We start from the raw sequence: 19,122 nt of genomic DNA, 5'->3' as shown, positions 1-19,122 counted from the left end.
AGAACCAGCCAGAATCGCTTCTTTCACCGGAAAGTGCAGAAATCTGCAGATCACGTCTCTGGGGGGGTTCACTGGCTTGCGGCTTGGGGCGAAGTGCTCTGTGAGCTCTTTCTATTAAAACCTCGTGCGCAGAGTCTGTGCCCAGAAGTTTAAGACAGATCTGGATAACAGTTTCCGTAATATCCAATGCAGAAATAGATTCCGGAATGCCTCTAAAGCAGAGGTTGTTCCGCCTGCCCCTGTTCTCTTGATCTTCGATAGCGGTATACAGGGTGTTAATGTGGCTCTGGGCAAGGGACAAACTGGAGGTCATTTCGCTCTGATGTTGCAAAACTGTTGCCTGGGTGTCTTCTAATACTTCCACTCTGCGGCCTATGTGGCGTACATCTTCTTTAATAGAAGAGAGATCCAAGCTGAGGGGCCCTAAGGCGTCAGCTAGGGCTTCTTTAAGGAAAGCCCTGGAGATGGGCAGACAATCAATGTCACCGGAGTCATCTTCTATTCTATCGGCGCTTACAGCTGTTGCTTGCTTGTGGCTAGAGCGAGGTGTCCCTGGCGCCATTTTAGGTTCTTTGCTCACTGCTGCAGCCGCCGCTTTCTTAATGAATTTCTCCATTTCACCAGATTGGCTCAGCGATCTGTTGGGACCTGTTTGGTCAGCGGATTTTTGGCCACCGATCTTGACCATCTTGTAGTCCAGTTCGCTAATAATAAAGGGCTATGAGGGATCTGCTAGCACTTCACATAGCCATTCGGCACCGGTACAGACTCCGCTCCCCGGGAGATATGAGTTATAAACAAAAGGAGTTTCTGAAGCACAGTTAGCCTTTTTTTTTTTTTTTTTTTTTTAGCAGTCACTCTTTAATTAGCTGCAATATTGCAATATTCAGTGTTTCAGTCCTCCTTGCAGCGCAGCTCAAACCTGTGACAGTAAATGTGTCTCCAGATAATAATACCGGTAGTTTCTTCTGGCCACAGCTGAGCCCTGTTATGAATATAAAAAGTCAGGGTACAGAGTCTTTAGAAACTTTATGTATGCCTTAAAGATCGGTGTCAGTGCAGCTCTGTGATCTATTGTTAATGCCTGAGGATGTGAGGTCTTTATTAATCCCACTGGAGCCGCACACAAGGAGGTCCAGCAATCGTTTCTTTAGGGCACTGGGGCAACTATCGGCCCCACAGTGGTGCCTTGTGCTTAGTTAAACTTTGTGCCCCTGTTCTCTCAGCCCAGGAGCACCTATCGGCCCCACACTGGTGCCGGGACTCAGGCGCGGAAGGATTTGTAAGCAGGGACTGAAGCAGAGAATGTGCTGGCTGTAGCTCCGGCCGGAACTACATTCACCGGTACGAATTTTCTCCAGGATCCAGTGTAAAATACCACTGACCTCGATGATGTCCTCAGGCTAGGTTTCGGGTGTTTGTCACCGATCCTCCTCAGTAGGTAAGGTCTTGAAAAAACGGGACTTCTTTTTCTCAATCGGCTCCGCTCTCTGCTAGGAGCGCCGCTCCGGTGCCTTCTATTTCAGCTTGATCCCGCAGCGCAAGTGCCCGTAGGTTGACGCTTGTCCCGAACAATTACTGGGGTACTGCAAACGTTTGAAAAAGAGGGACTATTCGTCCTCTGCCGGCTTTTGTTTTCCTCCGGGAGCGCAGACACCAGTGCCTGCAGGGGAACAGGCCTCGCTTCTGATAGCACGATATTCGCCGTAAGTAAGGCGATTACAGCCAAATAAAGTAGCTGGGTCGTCTCCCAGTCTGTTAGTGTCTTCAGAGCCACTCAATTTTGATGTTAAAATCCATAAAAATGGTAAAAATTAGCTCAGAAAGCAGGAGCTCAAATCCCATGCAGCCGTCCTGCTCTTCAGTTGGCTCCGCCCCCCGAGTCAATATATTTCACCTTAATTTATTTAATTATTTTATATAAATTACCAAATATTTTGAAAAACTCGCAATTTTCAAACTTTCTATTTCTCTGCTTTTAAAACAAAGTTATACCTCATAAAATATTTATTACTTAAAGGGTTTCTACCACTTGCATATCACATATTTGGTGATCAGACACTAGCGATCCGCTAGTGTCTGATGTAGCTTACAAGCTAATTATTACCTTAATCCGTTCGGCCCATACCTCAAAAAAAGCACTTATATCTTTATGCAAATGAGCCTCTAGGTGCTATGCAGGCGTTTTTCCAGCACCTAGAGGCTCCGTCTACCTTGCAGTTTGCCGCCCAGCGCCTCGCTCCAGCACGCCCATCTTCAACTCTATTCGATCCTCCCCCTGCTTCTGCCTTCCGAAATCTCGCGCCTGCGCCGTTCGTCGCGGCATTCGGCGCAGGCGCAGTCAATGTCTGACCGCTCCGTGCTCAGACATTTCCACTGCGCCTGCGCCGATGACATCGGCGCAGGCGCAGTGGAAATGTCTGAGCACGGAGCGGTCAGACATTGACTGCGCCTGCGCCGAATGCCTCCGAATGCCGCGACGAACGGCGCAGGCGCGGGATTTCTGAAGGCTGAAGCAGGGGGAGGATCGAATACGGTAAGAGATGGGCGTGCTGGAGCGAGGCGATGGGCGGCAAACTGCAAGGTAGACGGAGCCTCTAGGTGCTGGAAAAACGCCTGCATAGCACCTAGAGGCTCATTTGCATAAAGATATAAGTGCTTTTTTTGAGGTATGGGCCGAACGGATTAAGGTAATAATTAGCTTGTAAGCTACATCAGACACTAGCGGATCGCTAGTGTCTGATCACCAAATATGTGATATGCAAGTGGTAGAAACCCTTTAAAGGGAACCTGTGACCTTCCTCAATGCATGTAAAACCGCCAGCAGTACCTCAGGGTAGCCCGCAGTGTGATACTAATCATACTTTTCATCCTACAGTCCGATGCTGCATAAGATTAGAAAACTATCTTTTATCCTCCGTCCGTGCTAATTTGCATTTCAGCTTGAAGTCAAGGGGACAGCGGCCTCCTTGCTTCGTCAAGGTAACCACGCCCCTCTTGTCTTTGAGCGAGAGCCTGCAATTTGGCTTCACTTTCCGAAGTCTCGCGCATGTGCGGTGCCCTCTTATTTTACTGCGCGATCCTATGCCCTGACATGGGATCGCGCAGTAAAACAGAGGGCACTGCACATGCGCGAGACTTGGTAAAGCAAAGCGGAATTGCGGGCTGTCACTCAAAGGCAAGAGGGGGTATGGTTACCTTGACTTGAAGCAAGGAGGCCGCTGCCCCCTTGACTTCAAGCTGAAATGCAAATTAGCACGGACGGAGGATAAAAGATTGTTTTCTGACCTTATGCAGCATCAGACTGCAGGATGAAAAGCAGGGCTGTGGAGTCGGAGTCAATTTTGGGTACCTGGAGTCGGAGTCGGCAAAAAATACTCCGACTCCTACTAAATTTAAATTGGAATAATAATAAAAAAAAGCAAGTTTAAATGTCCGAATTCATAAACAGTTATAATTAATGACTTCTCTACTGTAAGAATAAAGGCCAATGCATGCAGTGCCTCAAAACAGACGCGTTCAGTGATGTGAAGAAGCATGCTTTTCATATGTTTCACTATATGGCACGCAATGCACAATTAGGAGTGGCAATACATATACTTTCCATTGTGTTGTGTTCTGATGTTACAGGGAACACAATGCCCATGGTTTACCTAGCCTCTCACTGATAAGGGATTAAGTAAATATGTGTTTTGCAGGACTAGAGACACTTGTATAAGTGAAGGGAATGGAGGGTCAATAGTTCAAGACTGAAGCTGTAAACCATTGGAAAAACTGCTGTCATTCAGCCAAGGCTATAAAAACGTGTAAACTCAGATTGTTATCTTAAACTTTAAACATGACTATGGGATTCTTCTAGGGAAATCATGTTTTAAAATAAATGTCCCTTCCTGGATCCTCCCACTGCCCGATCTTCAGCAGAAGATCAGCACACAAAGGAGAAGGCAGCAGCTTCTGCCCAACTACCTCTCTGTGCTAGAAGAGCTTAGAAGAACTTCTTTCTTTCCTTCAAGGAATGTATAAAATACATTTGCATATTAAATACAGAGGAGTCGGAGTCGGGGAGTCGGAGTCGGAAGTACAAAAAACTGAGGAGTCGGAGCATTTATCTACCGACTCCACAGCCCTGATGAAAAGTATGATTAGTATCACACTGCGGGCTACCCCGAGGTACTGCTGGGTGACGTAATAGGACGTCAAAATGCGGCAAGTCGCTTGCCGTTATAACGTACTATTACTTCATATGTCGCGAAGGGGTTGAAGAATAAGGAGCTATAGTTTTAAAAAAATCTATCCTTTTTAAAAATGTTTTGTACAGTTTCCCCCAAATTAAACAAAAATAAATAAATTATAAGGCCCTATGTGTCAAGTGAAAAATTGTTGCAGAAATTATTTTGGTAGTCCCAACACATAAAGTTACAACAGTTCGAACCACCACATGTGCTAAATCACAAAAAAAAGTGTCTATTCAGGCCTGGTTATTAAAGTGTTAACCAATAAGCACTTTCCCAACTAGGGAAAATGCTTACTGGTTATTACATGGCTCCTGTAACTGGCAGGAGGTGGTAATAACAAGGGAGCGCCATCCTCTGTAGTGAAGTAAAGCGCCGGTTTTATGAATAGGAGGCAGGAAGGAAATGTCTCTACTTTTCCGTAAAAATGACTTAACAAGTTCGTGCAGCATGGCCCGGAAACAAAAGATTCATACTTACCTGCTTCATGCCACACTGGCCCCCTCAGCTTCCATCTTCTGGTTCCTGAACTTTTACACCTGTCGGTGCATGGCCATGGTCACATACACTGCTCCAGTCAATGACTGGCTTCAGCAGTGACACGCTGCTTGTGGCCACATCACCGCTGAAGCCAGTGATTGGCTGCAGAGGTGTATGTGCCCATGGCCATTCGCTACCAAGTAAAAACTGCGCTTCGGATCAGATAAGTATAACTCTTTGGTTTCAGGGGCCAGGCTGCCAAGAATTGTTAAAAATTCATTTTTACAGGGAAATCCCTTTAGGCCCTTATTACACTGGGAGATATTCAGGTCAATTACTGGGAACAAGTGTTCATGATAACTGGCCGGTATAATCACCCCACACATCTCTCTGTGTAATTGGGAATGTGCTACTGATGATCAATATAACTAAATGAAGGAGGAATGACTGTGATAGCGATCATTCCCCCCCCAGTCACTTTACATTGGCCTGTGTAATAGGCTGATGCAAATGAGCGGCAATCAACTTCTTTTTTTTATTTGCGGCCCCTTGAAATAGAGCGTTGTGACAATTTGGCCCTCAGACCAAAAAAGGTTGTGCCCCCCTGCCTTAGATCATAAGTTTAGTTCTATAATTTCCCTTATTTTATTCGGAGCAGAGTATTCATTCAGAACATAATAACCAATAGAGTATGGCTAGAGCGTTATTGCTGCTGAGCAGCTACATTACCGCCTTGACGTCTTCAACAGGAACGGCTCCCCATATACCGAGCGATGTAGCCGCAATGGTGTCCTTTCCAGGTTTGACGTGCCACGTGGCGTCCCACATGTTAGTAACTTCGCCTTTCCTCTGGGTTAACAGACCACTACTAAAGCCTTATTCACACGTCCGTGTCCGTGCTCAAATCCGTGAGAAGGTGGTCCGTGATGCATCTGTGAAGGATCCGTTTTGGTCCGTGTGTCTGTTTTCTGCTGTCCGTGTTGCATCCGTGTTTCACTGACACTGAACAGCTGAAAATAATTTTCAAAGCATCTCTTCCTAATGATCCGTGAAACACGGATGCAACACGGATGGCATCCGTGGTTTTCACTGACCCATAGACTATAATGGGCGTGATGGATCCATGACCACGGACAAAATAGAGCATGCACACGTGCTAAAAACACTGACCCACGGACCGTGCTAAAACACTGATGTCTGAATACACACATTAAAATGAATGGGGGCGTGTGATGTCCGTGGAGAACATGTACAGCACAGGTCCATGGAACGCTGATGTGTGAATGAGGCTTAAGTCTGGGACTATTGAACCTTCATCCAGACCGAGTGTTTGTAATATTTCCTTCCGTTTGTCTTTAGTAAATGCTGATCCTCTTTTTTTGTTTGGGTTTTGTTTGTGGCTGTAAATCTCGGTAAATAATCCTTTAGGGGGTCTTCCTAGATTGCATTTAATCTGTCACCAAACGCAATCTATAAAAAAGCTTGTCATGATCTAAGAAAATCCCACAGAATGGATACCTGTCAGGAGCGCGCAGGCTCCGAAACTCGTTTGGTGACAGATTAAATGCAATCTAGGAAGACCCCCTAAAGCAGCAGTTCTCAACCTAGGGGTCGCGACCCCTTTGGGGGTCGCCTGAGGCTTCCTATTGTGGGTCGCCCGCACAACGGCAGCGGCCCCTTATCCTCGCGCACAGGAAGTGATGTCCTATCACTGCCTGTGCTTGAAGGAGCCTGACGTCTGGACGGGTAAGTCAGGCCGCCTGTCTGCTGAGGTCCGAGTTTTTTCGTTAATGACACCGCCGCTGGGCACCACTGCCACCAATGATTTAATTGAGCCTGGCTAATTTTATTTTAATTATTTGGCTGAGCAAGGCTTAATTTATTTGGGGGGACATGAAGCACCGCTGATTTATTTATTTGGGGGACCCTGAGCACCGCTGATTTATTTATTTGGGGGACCCTGAGCACCGCTGATTTATTTATTTGGGGGACCCTGAGCACTTCTGATTTATTTATTTGGGGGACCCTGAGCACTTCTGATTTATTTATTTGGGGGACCCTGAGCACTTCTGATTTATTTATTTGGGGGGGACTTGAAGCACCACTGATTTATTTTTTATTTTTTTATTTTTTTTTGGGGGGGGGGGGGTACTGTGCGCACCACTGATTTATTTTTTAGGGGGTATTTGTTGTTTATTATTTATTTTTAAGTTATTTATTTGGGTTACAAATATTTTGTATTTATGCTAAAGTTCTGTGGTTATGAATGAATACATCTTGCATATCAGATATTTACATTACAATTCATAACAGTAGAAAAATTAGTTATGACGTAGCAAGGAAAAAAATGTAATGGTTGGGGGTCACCACAACATGAGGAACTGTATTAAGGGGTCACGGCTTTAGAAAGGTTGAGAACCACTGCCCTAAAGGATTATATTCCAAGATTTACAGCCACTAATAAAACGCAAACAAACATGGGATCGACATTTACTAAAGACAAACGGAAGGAAATATTATAAACACTCGGTTTCGGTCAAGGTTCAATAGTCCCAAACTTAGTAGTGGTCTGTTAACCCAGAGGAAAGGCAAAGTTACTAATACGTGGGACGCCAAACCTGGAAAGGACATCATTGCGGCTACATCGCTCGGTGTGTGGGGAGCCGTTCCTGTTGAAGACGTCAAGGCGGTAATGTAGCTGCTCAGCAGCAATAACGCTCTAACCATACTCTATTGGTTATTCTGTTCTGAATGAATACTCTGCTCCGAATAAAATAGGGGGCATTATAGAACTAAACTAATGATCTAAGGGATATTATCACTTTTACTTTATTTTTACAACAAGAGAGACTATATACAAATAGAATATATTAAAGGACATCTAATGAAATAAAATATATTAAATATTATATTTTCAACAAATCAAGAAACAACAATTGAAGAAATCACAGATCACTATAATTAATTGAAACTCATTTTTATTCTTATTTTTACAATTTTACGTTTCTTTCACAATCACTGGGTTCGATAAATATAATTCCCTTGATTAATCATGTAAAATAAGAACTTTTTGCCTCAATCATGAAGATATTTGATTTGGATACAAATATGGAGCAACAAAAAGAACACTAATTATCAATAATTGATTTGAAAACTGAGCTTTTTTTGGGGGGACTATAGTTTTTACATTTTATTTATTTTTCATTTTTTCTTCTTATATACATTTTAATACATTTTTGACTGCTGTGTTTTTATATATATGGGATAGTGGAAATATTATATGTATTAGGGTGGATAAAATATTTAGCTAATTGTATCTATATTGACTATTCCTTATAGTAACCAGTCTCTACCCATTCTATCTATACATTTATTTTCTTTATATCCAATTAAAGCTCTAGATTTTAATACAGTTCCGAATGACACAGTGCGTGTTAATAAAACACATTTTTGTATGCCATTTTTAATGTTCTTGCCTAGGGGGTGTATGTATTCTATCCCATCAAACATTTTATGTATAGTTTTGTTGATGTCACTCAGATGCTTTTGCCGTCACATCTCCTTTTTACAACCCTGAAATGTGATTTTTGTGTTGAGTTCATTTTAGATGATTTTGAGCCTTTGCCATTTTCTTAATGATTTTCAGTCCATATTTCAGTTTACAGCACAGTTTGGAGCCATGAAACACCTGAAGGATCAGTTGGAGCAAAGAACTCGTATCATAGAGGAGAACATTCACCGGCAGCAGGAGGAATTGCGGAAGATTCAAGAGCAGCTGCAGATGGTCCATGGTCAGGGCTTCCAGGTATCGACCTGTGTCTCGCTGCACAATATGGTCTTTTCCTATCATAACTGCATGATTTTATACCATTTATAATGCAGACATATCTCTACCCAAAGAACATCACTTTGCCTATAGTTATGGGGTCTTGAATGATGCAAGAGTCCCTTTTCGAAAAGCTACCAAAATCTGTCCATTTTATTACAGTAGCTTAAACAAGGAGCTTTTTGTGACTTGTTAAAGGGGTTGTCTGGGACTTATAGATGTCCTATCCTTAGAATAGGACATCTATAGCAGATCACCAATGGTCTGACTCCTGGCACCCGTGCCAGCCAGCTGTTTTCTTGTGCTCTGGCGCCGGAACCAGGCACCAGCAGCTCTGAGGCCACAGTTCGTGAAAACCACAGATGTTTTGCTGATAAGAGCAAGACTTCCGATTCGGATACTAGTTAGGCTATATTCACACGACCGTATTTTTGGTCTGCATCCGATCCACCTTTTTTTTAATAGTATATCCATGTAGTGATATAACGTCCTTCTTTTGCACTTATCTACAGTATATACAAAGGATAAAGAACATACACAATTATAACAACACTTCAGCTGGAGTCCTGACTACATCCAGAATGAAGATACTTACATCACCGATTGAGTTAACATCATCTGACAGCGACATCAGCTGGGAAGCCCTTTTAGCAAAATCAGCCAGAGTCTCAATTAGGTCCCTACGCGTGGCGCCTCCTGTAGGATGAGCTTCTGACTTAGTTCCTGAAGGGTTACAGCTTTATACAGCTTAAACAAAAAGCTCCATTCCCTCCGTTCCGTAGCCAGCGCAGGCGCTCCAGAATTGTCGCTGTGTACGCGTTCTTCTGCTATCACAGACCTTGGAGCGGCAAGTTCCCAGATCCACAGTGAGTCAGAATCTCAAAACAACCTTGATAAAATATATAGACAAAGCCTTACTCCCTTGCACCTGCATTCACAGGTCTTAAAATGAAATTTAAATGGAATTCAAATGATCAGAAACCTCATCTTCACACTTTAACAGATCGGGGTGGCTGTTGGGAATGGGATCACTGTTGATTTTGATTTTTGAGAATCTATCCTATGGATATGTCAATGTTAACAACAAAATTACAAAAAACAAGATGGCTGCACACCGTTATATATGCAAACAATAGAACTTAGAAATGGGGGTCATTTTAGATAAAAGTGGTACAATACCGACTATAAATGAGTAATGGAAGCTCTTAGAGCACATTCGTGTCGGGCCCATCTACCAGGCGTCAAGGTGGCTTCTGCAGATGGGCTCCCATCTGCAGAAGCCCCCTTGACGCCTGGTAGATGGGCCCGACACGTATGTGCGCTAAGAGCTTCCATTACTCATTTATAGTCTGTATTGTACCACTTTTATCTAAAATGACCCCCATTTCTTAGCTCTATTGTTTGCATATATAACGGTGTGCAGCCATCTTGTTTTTTGCAATTATGTTTGCTTCATGGATATGCACCTGGGATTCTGAATGTTTTAGTCAAAATTTTCTTGCACTATGTCAATGTTAAGTAACTCCTGAATAGCTTCTTTAAGGAATATGGTATGTGTGTACTGTATGTAGAGAATTGTGCATTGAAGTATCTTCCCATACAGAACATCTACTGTTTCTTTGGCACATGCCTGTTTTTCTCACTAATGAAGGATTGGCATACTCTTTTAAATTGTCTCTATATTGTGTTATATTTTGTATATTGTTTTTTATACACCATTATCTTTGTTTTGAAGATGTTTCTACAGCAGCCCACCCCAGGCTTGAATTTTGGACCAGTGCAGGTTTCATCAGGCACCAGCTCAAACATTCAGCAGCTACCACAGCTAACCATGCAGGGTCAAGTGATTCACAATAACCAGCTGCAGGGGGCTATGAACACCAGCCACATGGGAGCTCCGCACATGCTCCAGCAGCCACCTCTACAAAACACTAGCCAGGTACGACGCATGGTTGCTGAAAGAACATTGTTTTCTGTGCTCCTTAGGACTCTTGCACACAAAGGTTTTTTTTTTCCGTTCCATTCCTTTTTTTGCGTTCCGTATAAGGAACCATTCATTTCAAAGCATCCGCAAAAAAATGGAAGGTACTCTGTATGCCTTCCATTTCCGTATTTACGTTCCGTTCAAAGATAGAACATGTCCTATTATTGTCTGCATAACGGACAAGGATAGTACTGTTCTATCAGGGGCCAGCTGTTCCTTAAAAAAAAATTTTTGCGGACCGCAAAATACTGAAGAAGCCATACGGTCGCGTGCAAGAGTCCTTAAGACGGTGCTTACTTCCACGGTTTACATATTCAATTGTAGGTAAGATAGTGATGTGAACTCAGGTGTAGTATACTTTCATCCATCCAGAGTCGGTGCTTTGCTGTTGCTCTAAAAAGACCTTCTTCTACCTCAGGGCCAGCAAAACATACATGGAGGACATTCTCAGCAGACATCTATGTCCAGCCAGGCACCACTGTACAACACAATGGTGATCTCTCAACCATCCTCTGCGAATATGGTGCCAATGCCATCCAACATGCAGCAGGGTAACCAGGGAGCCGCTGTCAGCACATTTCCCCAAGACCGACAAATTAGGCAAGTAAAAAAAAAATTTAATAATTATAAATAAATAAAAAATTCTTAAATGATTTTAATATAACCTATATTACAGGTTTTCACAAGCGCAGCAGATAGTAACCAAACTTGTGACCACACCAGTGGCTTGTGGAGCAGTCATGGTTCCAAGCACAATGTTCATGGGGCCAGTTGTAACTGCGTACTCAACATTTGCCACACAGCAGCAACAACCACAGACCATTTCCATTACCCAGCAGCAACAGAGCCAGCAGGAGCAACCACAGCAGCTGCCATCTGTGCAACAACAGCAAGCTCAAGCACAACTAGGCCAGCAGCCACAACAATTCTTACAGGTAATGCCATCTTTCAGATGGCCACACTGGAAGTTTTAGGGTAGCTTTGAATTGAGAGTTTCAGTGGGGTGATATTCCTGTATGTAACATAATGTGAATTCAAAAGATTGGAGAATAAATAAGCTTACGCAGGCTAAGTGACTAAATATATTTACTAATTGACTATCTATACACAAACAAATTGCATACTGAATAATAAAAAGTAAATATACATCACTAGCCTAAATATGCAACATGCATTATGGGGTGGCACTCCGGTCGCCGTGTCATAGTGCATGGACGACACCCCAGGGTGTACAAGAAACAGGACAAATCAATACTTACGTCCTACCTAGAATGAAGTCTTCAATGGAGTGCCTCGAATGTACGTATGTCACAGAGTTTCAACCTGTTAGCCCCTCCTCTAGTGTGCAGAACACATGTCTCTGAGATCACTCAGGAATGTGGTCTCATCAGCACAATGAGGGATTGGTACTACATTACAAGGCACATCATTATACAGAATGGTAATCATAAAAGGGAACAAAATTAAAGGGACAGAACCTATCAGTACTTTAAAAAAAATACCCTTACAATATGGGTAACAAGATGTGTGTCTGCTTTTTTTCTCCAGGCCTCCAGGCTAGTTCATGGGAACCAGTCCGCTCAGCTCATCCTCTCCTCTTTTCCTGTACAACAAGGCACCTTTGCTCCATCCCACCAGCAGCAGTTAACGCGGCACAGGACTGACAGCATGAGTGATCCTTCTAAAGTCCAGCAACTGTAGGAATAACTTCTGGTGGACATTATAAAGAGGCTATTGATGGGAGTATTGAGATTGGTATCACTACTAAAGCAGCGCGATGAATGTTTGGTACGAGATGACGGAGTTCAGTCACTGGGAGCTTATATGCTTTGTCGTACGGCTCTGCTGTAATACAGCATTAGGGTGATTTTATTTTATCCTTTGGTCCTAGAGATGCTGGCAAACTTCCACCGCTCTGTAGAAGCACACTAGTGTGTACTGGTGGTTTTTTGTGTTCTGGTTTTAATATGAAACTTATAACAATTTTAGATTTTTATGTGATGCCAGTTTTTAGATTCTTTCACCAAATGCATCTTCAGACTCTTGTATATCTGTGCACAGCGGGCTTTATTATCAGTACATGCACACATTTTATTGCTTGTGGTTGCGAAGATGTAAGTTGCTGTAGAACAATCTCATGAACTTTAGGTAAATTGTATGTGCAAGTGTGCCCCACGTTAAAGGGGCTGTCCGGGTTTCGGAAGAAGAGTCCTTTTATTTTCAATGGCAATACCAAGCAGAGCCCATGGAGTGTTTCTCATTATAAACATTTCTGATTGCTGGGACCCTATTCCTGGCCATGTGCTATAAATTATTAACTATTAACCCTCTTTCATCAACCCTACTCTATTAACCCTTTCACTTTACCCTAGTGCAGAATGACTAGTCTTGTTTGTTATTCTGACCATTCTGTTCAGGATATCAGAGGGGTGCTCCTTTTCTGCACCCTGTGCTTTATACAGAAAGATCTGTGGTACCCATCTGACCTGATATCTAGTCCACAACCCATATGCTTAAAAACTTTACATGGGTGACCAGTTTGGATTAGTCCCCATGTATATGTATGCACACGTTCAAGCTCAGACTTAGTATTTTTCTCTAATGATCTAGATAACTCCCATAGCTCCTTATTGGCATTTGTGTTTGTTTGTGTTTTTTATTTGGTGTATGTTTCATTGATGTCATTGGCTTGGACATCTACACAATGGGGCAAGGATACTCTGCTCACACCCTCTTAGACAGACAGAGTGCCAGTGTAGTCTCAAAGTATTGCAGCTGGTCATTTTCTGCAAAATTTACCCATAGCTTGGGTTGCAAATGGCTGATGTCCAGACCGGTGTCTTACTTTCTATACTATTTGTGCACAGTACCTACATGACAATTCTAATACTAATTCAGGTCTTTACTGTGCATCTTCAGCATGCAGTAGTTGTGTTGTAGCTACACAGGAGCAATAAGACCCGGGCACTTGGGTTAAGAGACCTGTTGTAGGTTATTCTGACATTGCTGTTCAGAATATCAGTGGAGTGCTCTGTTTCTCCGGCAAGTTGGAGCAATACTGCCCTCTGCTGGCCATAAAGATTAGACCATCTAATGTATATGGGGCCCCCCAACTCTCCCCCAGTGGCTGATGTCAGGGTAGATAAGAATTGGTCATGTTGGATTTCAGCCCATCCTTTTGGTTCTTGAGGAAATAAGCCAAAAGTCTGGCAGTGATCTTCCCTCTCCCACTCATGGCCAAGCCAAACATGCATATGTATGGGATGATCCGGAGAGAGAGCTGTTGGCCCAAAGAGTGTATGTACAGTTAGCTCAAGGCTTTTCCCAAATTATTAGATGTGCCTAAGTGTTTAAGGACAACAGAATTAGTAGAAACTCAATGGTGATAACACTTCAAGCTAACGTCTGTAATTTTTAAGGTTATGTGCACATTTGTAACCTTCTGAGCACTGCAGATGTGTTTGTGGTCAGAGCAGGATAGTGTTATTCACAAAGGAAATTCCAGAGCTGTATTACCCATCGGCTAGAAAGAAGGAATGGGGGGGGAATAAGACCAACTTCTCAGAGATTGTCCTCTGAGTTCTGAACTTGCAGCTCCACAAGCAGACCGATCTTAAAAATAAAAGAACCAATAGAAGCCAAAACATACTGCAACTTGAACCGTTCATAGATATATACATGTGTAAAAAAAAAAAAAAAAAATTTATTCTGTGACAGTTTGCACATGCTTTTTGTAAAGAGTTTATGCTCCACTTTGTGTGACATGGTTGGCCCTAAGTGACCAAACGATTATTATACAGTTATTATCCTGTCCAATTGTCATTATTAAGACCAGTTCTTTTCATGAATCTCTAGAACCAAAGATAAGACCCCATGCACGCCACCGTGTGCATCCTGGGAAACACATCCCGCCGTCAGTCTGGGAGATACAGTCGACACGCGGGCTGCGTTTCCCGAACTGTACACGGTCACGTGCATGTGGCCTATGTGGCAGCGATGACAGATCAATCGGCATGTTACAAATTATGCTGCGTTTGATAACATAAAGTGTAATCATTACTATTTTTTGTAAACCACAAAACACTATTTTGAGGATTCATTGTTGTATAGATGGTGTAAAATATTCTGTAAATAATTACATATATATATGGATAATATAAAAATAACCAAATTTTATATGCTGCATGGCCGTAGGTTTTATGTCTCTCTGAACCTGAATTTTGACATGCCCATCCCATTGTCGTCTCTTATTGTTTTTTTTCCAGTTTTTATACATCGTGTATTATAATTTTGTCGCGTGTGGTACTGTGTCATAAGTTGTGGGATTAGTATGCTTGTGCATTGTGCGTGCGTTCCCCGTCCCCCCCCCCTTTCTTTTTGGGGTAATTAATGACTATATCAAAGCGACAAATATCTTTTTACTATTGCCCATAGTACTTTCCCAACATGTTACATGGTTATCTGTTAATATGTTTAAATTTGCACTTTTCTTTCTTGATGGTGTAAAAACTTTTACCTCTCAGAAGTTATTTTTTGTAATGGGAGAGATATTTTAATCACAGAATTTAAAAAAAAACTAAGGTTCCGTTCTAGGAGTGATTTGCACAAAAAAAAAAAAGATAAAAATCTATTAATATACAATATATTTTAGCCAGCTCTGTGCTGTTGTTACTGTCTATAGAGGGCTATAACCCAAACTGTCAGCTGAGATTCTTCTATACAGTGCCTTGTACTTCTATTCAGGGTAAACCGCGGAAGAGGAAGGAGCCCTTTCTGCATCTACCAATTCTCTCTTGTCTCACCTCGGCAGATCACTTTATACAAATATTTTAGCCTGGGACCTGTGAACATTGAAATGACATTTGTGGAAATTACATTCCGCACTATACACCAATGATTCCATTAGTGTATTGCCTGGGTGACAGTCATAGGAATGCATTGACTTCGGTCAGAATTTGCTTTAGAAGCACAAAAGTTATGTTACAGCACAGTATTTCTACCATATAAGAAAATGGAGGCTAAAGTCCAATCATCCCCCATTAACAAAATACATTTTTGTGAATTACGGTAGTTCATCCTGTAGGACTTGTACAGGGAAGGAGGTGCGAGACCATATAGACTGTAGCGCCAGTTCTGAAGGGATCTTGTATTCTTCAGCCATGTCCCTTATATGCTACTTGTAGCTACGGACTGTGCTAGAGTCTTTTAGCTTACATTGTGTTTATTTTGTTGCCATTGCTTATAATGATCAATCGGTTACAGACGAACTTTAAAGTATATATCTGACTGGAAGCCACAGTGACCTTTCATAAATAAGTCCTAGGGCTTCTTTTTTTCTATATAGGTCTTAGTTCTCATAGGTTTGAACTCATCACTTAAAACCTGCCCACAAGACTTTTTCTATTCCCAGAAACAGGTCTACTCTTGTACGTAGGCTGTGTCTGGTAATACAATTGAACCCGATTTACCGTATTTTTCGCCTGATAAGATGCATCTAGGTTTTAGAGGAGGAAAATAAATATTTTTCATCAGACCCCCATATCAGATCTCCAAACCAGATCTCATTCAGGCCCCCATATCAGATCCTCAGATCAGATCTCCATACCAGACCTCAATCAGACCCTATATCAGATCCTCAGATCAAACCCCCATATCAGATCTCAATCAGACCCCCATATCAGATCTCCAAACCAGATCTCATTCAGACCCTCATATCATATCCTAAGATCAGATCTCCATACCAGACCTCAATCAGACCCCATATCAGATCCTCAGATCAAACCCCCATATCGGATGTCAGATCAGACCCCCCATATCAGATCTCCTATACCAGATCTCAATCGGACCCCCATATCAGATCTCCAAACCAGATCTCATTCAGACCCCCATATCATATCCTCAGATCAGATCTCCATACCAGACCACAATCAGACCCCCATATCCAGGGACGTAGCTAGAAATGACTGGGCCCCATAGCAACATTTTTTTATGGGCCCCCCTCTCCCGGGTCTCCCACCCCCACATACCTCTCAGACCCCCACCCCTTCCAGAGCTCCCACCCAAACACCCTTCCAGGACCTCCCACCCCAACATCCCCACACCCCTCCTAGACCTCCCACCCTAAATCTTCCACTGCCAGTCCCCAGATATAATGGTCCAGACATCAAGTGTCCTGCTCCCCCCTCCTGCCTATATAATGGTCCAGACCTACAGGATCCTGCTTCCCCCTACTCCCCATATAAAATGGTCCAGACCTACAGGATCCTGCTTCCCCATACTCCCCATATATAATGGTCCAGACCTACAGGATCCTGCTTCCCCCTTTTCCAAATATATAATGGTCCAGACCTCCAGGGTCCGGCTCCTCCCTATATAATGGTCCAGACCTCCAGGGTCCTGCTTCCCCCTCCTCCCTAAATATAATGGTCCAGACCTCTAGGGTCCTGCTCCCTCCTAAATAGAATGGTCCAGACCTCCAGTGTCCTGTTCCCCCCCTATATAATGGTCCAGACCTCCAGGATCCTGCTCCCCCTTCTTCTTAAATATAATGGTCCAGACCTCCAGGGTCCTGCTCCCCCCTTCTTAAATATAATGGTCCAGACCTCCAGGGTCCTGCTCCCCCCTTCTCCTTAAATATAATGGTCCAGACCTCCAGAGTCCTGCTCCCCCCTAAATAGAATGGTCCATACCTCCAGTGTCCTGCTTCCCCCTCCTCCCTAAATATAATGGTCCAGACCTCCAGGGTCCTGCTCTCCCTAAATAGAATGGTCCAGACCTCCAGTGTCCTGTTCCCCCCTATATAATGGTCTAGACCTCCAGGATCCTGCTCCCCCTTCTCCTTAAATATAATGGTCCAGATCTCCAGGGTCCTGCTCCCCCCTTCTTAACTTAAATATAATGGTCCAGACCTCCAGGGTCCTGATCCCCCCCCCCCCCTTCTCCTTAAATATAATGGTCCAGACCTCCAGGGTCCTGCTCCCCCCTCCTACCCAGATATAATGGTCCAGACCTCCAGGGTCCTGCTCCCCCCTCCTACCCAGATATAATGGTCCAGACCTCGGGGATCCCACTCCTCCCCAGATATAATGGTCCAGACCTCCAGTGTCCTTTCCCCCCCCCCCCCTATATAATGGTCCAGACCAGACCTCCAGGGTCCTGCTCCCCCCTTCTCCTTAAATGTACTGGTCCAGACCTCCAGGGTCCTGCTCCCCCCCTTCTCCTTAAATGTACTGGTCCAGACCTCCAGGCTGCTGCTTCCCCCTCCTCCCCAGATATAATGGTCCAGGACTCCACAGTAAGTTTTACCAGTCCCAGAGTCAGCCAGCCCTCACCTCACAGCCACTTGAACATCTGCGCGCCCACACTCCAGCAGCGCTGCCAGGCCCAGCAGCACGCAGCTTCGCTGTACGCTCCGCCTCCTCCACTTCCGGCCAGTTGGACTGCCGCCCAGACTGGGAGCGGGACCACTCCATCTCCTCATTGCAGGTATGCCTCTCTGCCTCCGGCTGCGCCCTATCGCACCGCCCACAGCCTGCAGGCCCTGCAGATAGCGCTTTCTCTGTCCGTCCCAGAGGGGCCTGCTACCCCTGTAGCTACGCCACATGAATTTAAAAAAAATAATAATCCTAAGCCAGCGACCCGGGCCCCCAGTGGCGTTGGGCCCCATAGCCATTGCTATGGCTGCTATGGTGATCCCTACGCCCATGCTCATATCAGATCCTCAGATCAAACCCCCATATCGGATGTCAGATCTGACCCCAGTCAGAGCTAAAATAAATTAACTTGCCTCTCCTGCTCCACCTCTACTCTGCAGCTCCAGAGGTCCCTCCTGCAGTCGCACTCCCTGGTCTTCTCTGGGCCCGCACTGAACTGTGACCTGACTGCGTGCAGCGTCAGGTTATAATGTGTGCACTGTCCTGATGCTGTTAGGGCAGTGCACAATGGCAGCACTTGCTAGTATTTGCTTTATAGATACACATAAAGTGAAAAGTACCGTAATTGAATATCAAGGAAAATATACTCTAGTAAGTAATATGGAAGTCCTAGGGGTAGGCTATGCTGTATGGGACCCACATTTATTAGACAGTGCAGAGAGTTACTGCAGGGTGCAGCTACTTCCTATTGCATTGAATAGGAAACATATCTGCAGTTTTCCCAGTGGATGGCTCATTTTCCGCACTACTTGCTTTTGAAAAGGATCAGATTAAAAAGACTGGCTTTTGATAGACCAGGTTTACTATAAAGTTTGCTGGATTAAGATTCCTCAAATTTATTGAATGGGGCCTGTCACCACATACCTCCATAGTAATCCCAGTTTGATGTCGTTTGGACTCCGGTTTCCAATGCTCCTTCCTCCCTATCCAGATCAGGGTCTAATTTTTTTATTATTATTATTATAATTTTTATGTGTTTATGATCACTTTGGTGCAACAAGGGCACTTTGGGAATCGGTGCAGTACAGCCCTTATGCTTGTCAGGGCTGCGTCATACAGATGACTTCAACCCTGGCCAACACATGCACCAATTCCTGCCATGCCAGATTACAGCTCCCATGCTTGGCCCTGTCATTCAAAGCTGGGGATCGGAACTGGACAATATAA

At 43.9% G+C, this 19,122-nt stretch overlaps 1 protein-coding gene across 5 annotated transcripts in view; it reads left to right on the top strand.

The window, feature by feature from the left end:
- The window catches only part of CLOCK (clock circadian regulator), a 125,035-nt gene extending 108,486 nt beyond the window's left edge, over window positions 1–16,549 (top strand). For 4 of the 5 annotated variants that reach the window (XM_044299278.1, XM_044299252.1, XM_044299286.1 and 1 more), the window contains 5 exons: window positions 8,359–8,517; window positions 10,274–10,477; window positions 10,941–11,122; window positions 11,199–11,457; window positions 12,071–16,549. In XM_044299278.1, the coding sequence (XP_044155213.1) occupies window positions 8,359–8,517; window positions 10,274–10,477; window positions 10,941–11,122; window positions 11,199–11,457; window positions 12,071–12,223 (957 nt within the window). In that variant the 3' untranslated portion in view covers window positions 12,224–16,549. The remainder of the gene's footprint in view (window positions 1–8,358; window positions 8,518–10,273; window positions 10,478–10,940; window positions 11,123–11,198; window positions 11,458–12,070) is intronic. The other variant, XM_044299271.1, reaches the window with a different exon arrangement.
- The last annotated feature ends 2,573 nt before the right edge of the window (window positions 16,550–19,122 follow it).

Source organism: Bufo gargarizans, chromosome 1, assembly GCF_014858855.1.
Source record: "Bufo gargarizans isolate SCDJY-AF-19 chromosome 1, ASM1485885v1, whole genome shotgun sequence".
In the NCBI taxonomy this organism is placed as follows: Eukaryota; Metazoa; Chordata; class Amphibia; order Anura; family Bufonidae; genus Bufo; species Bufo gargarizans.
Note: the sequence above shows the minus strand (reverse complement) of the source record. Positions and strands in the feature narration are given on the sequence as shown.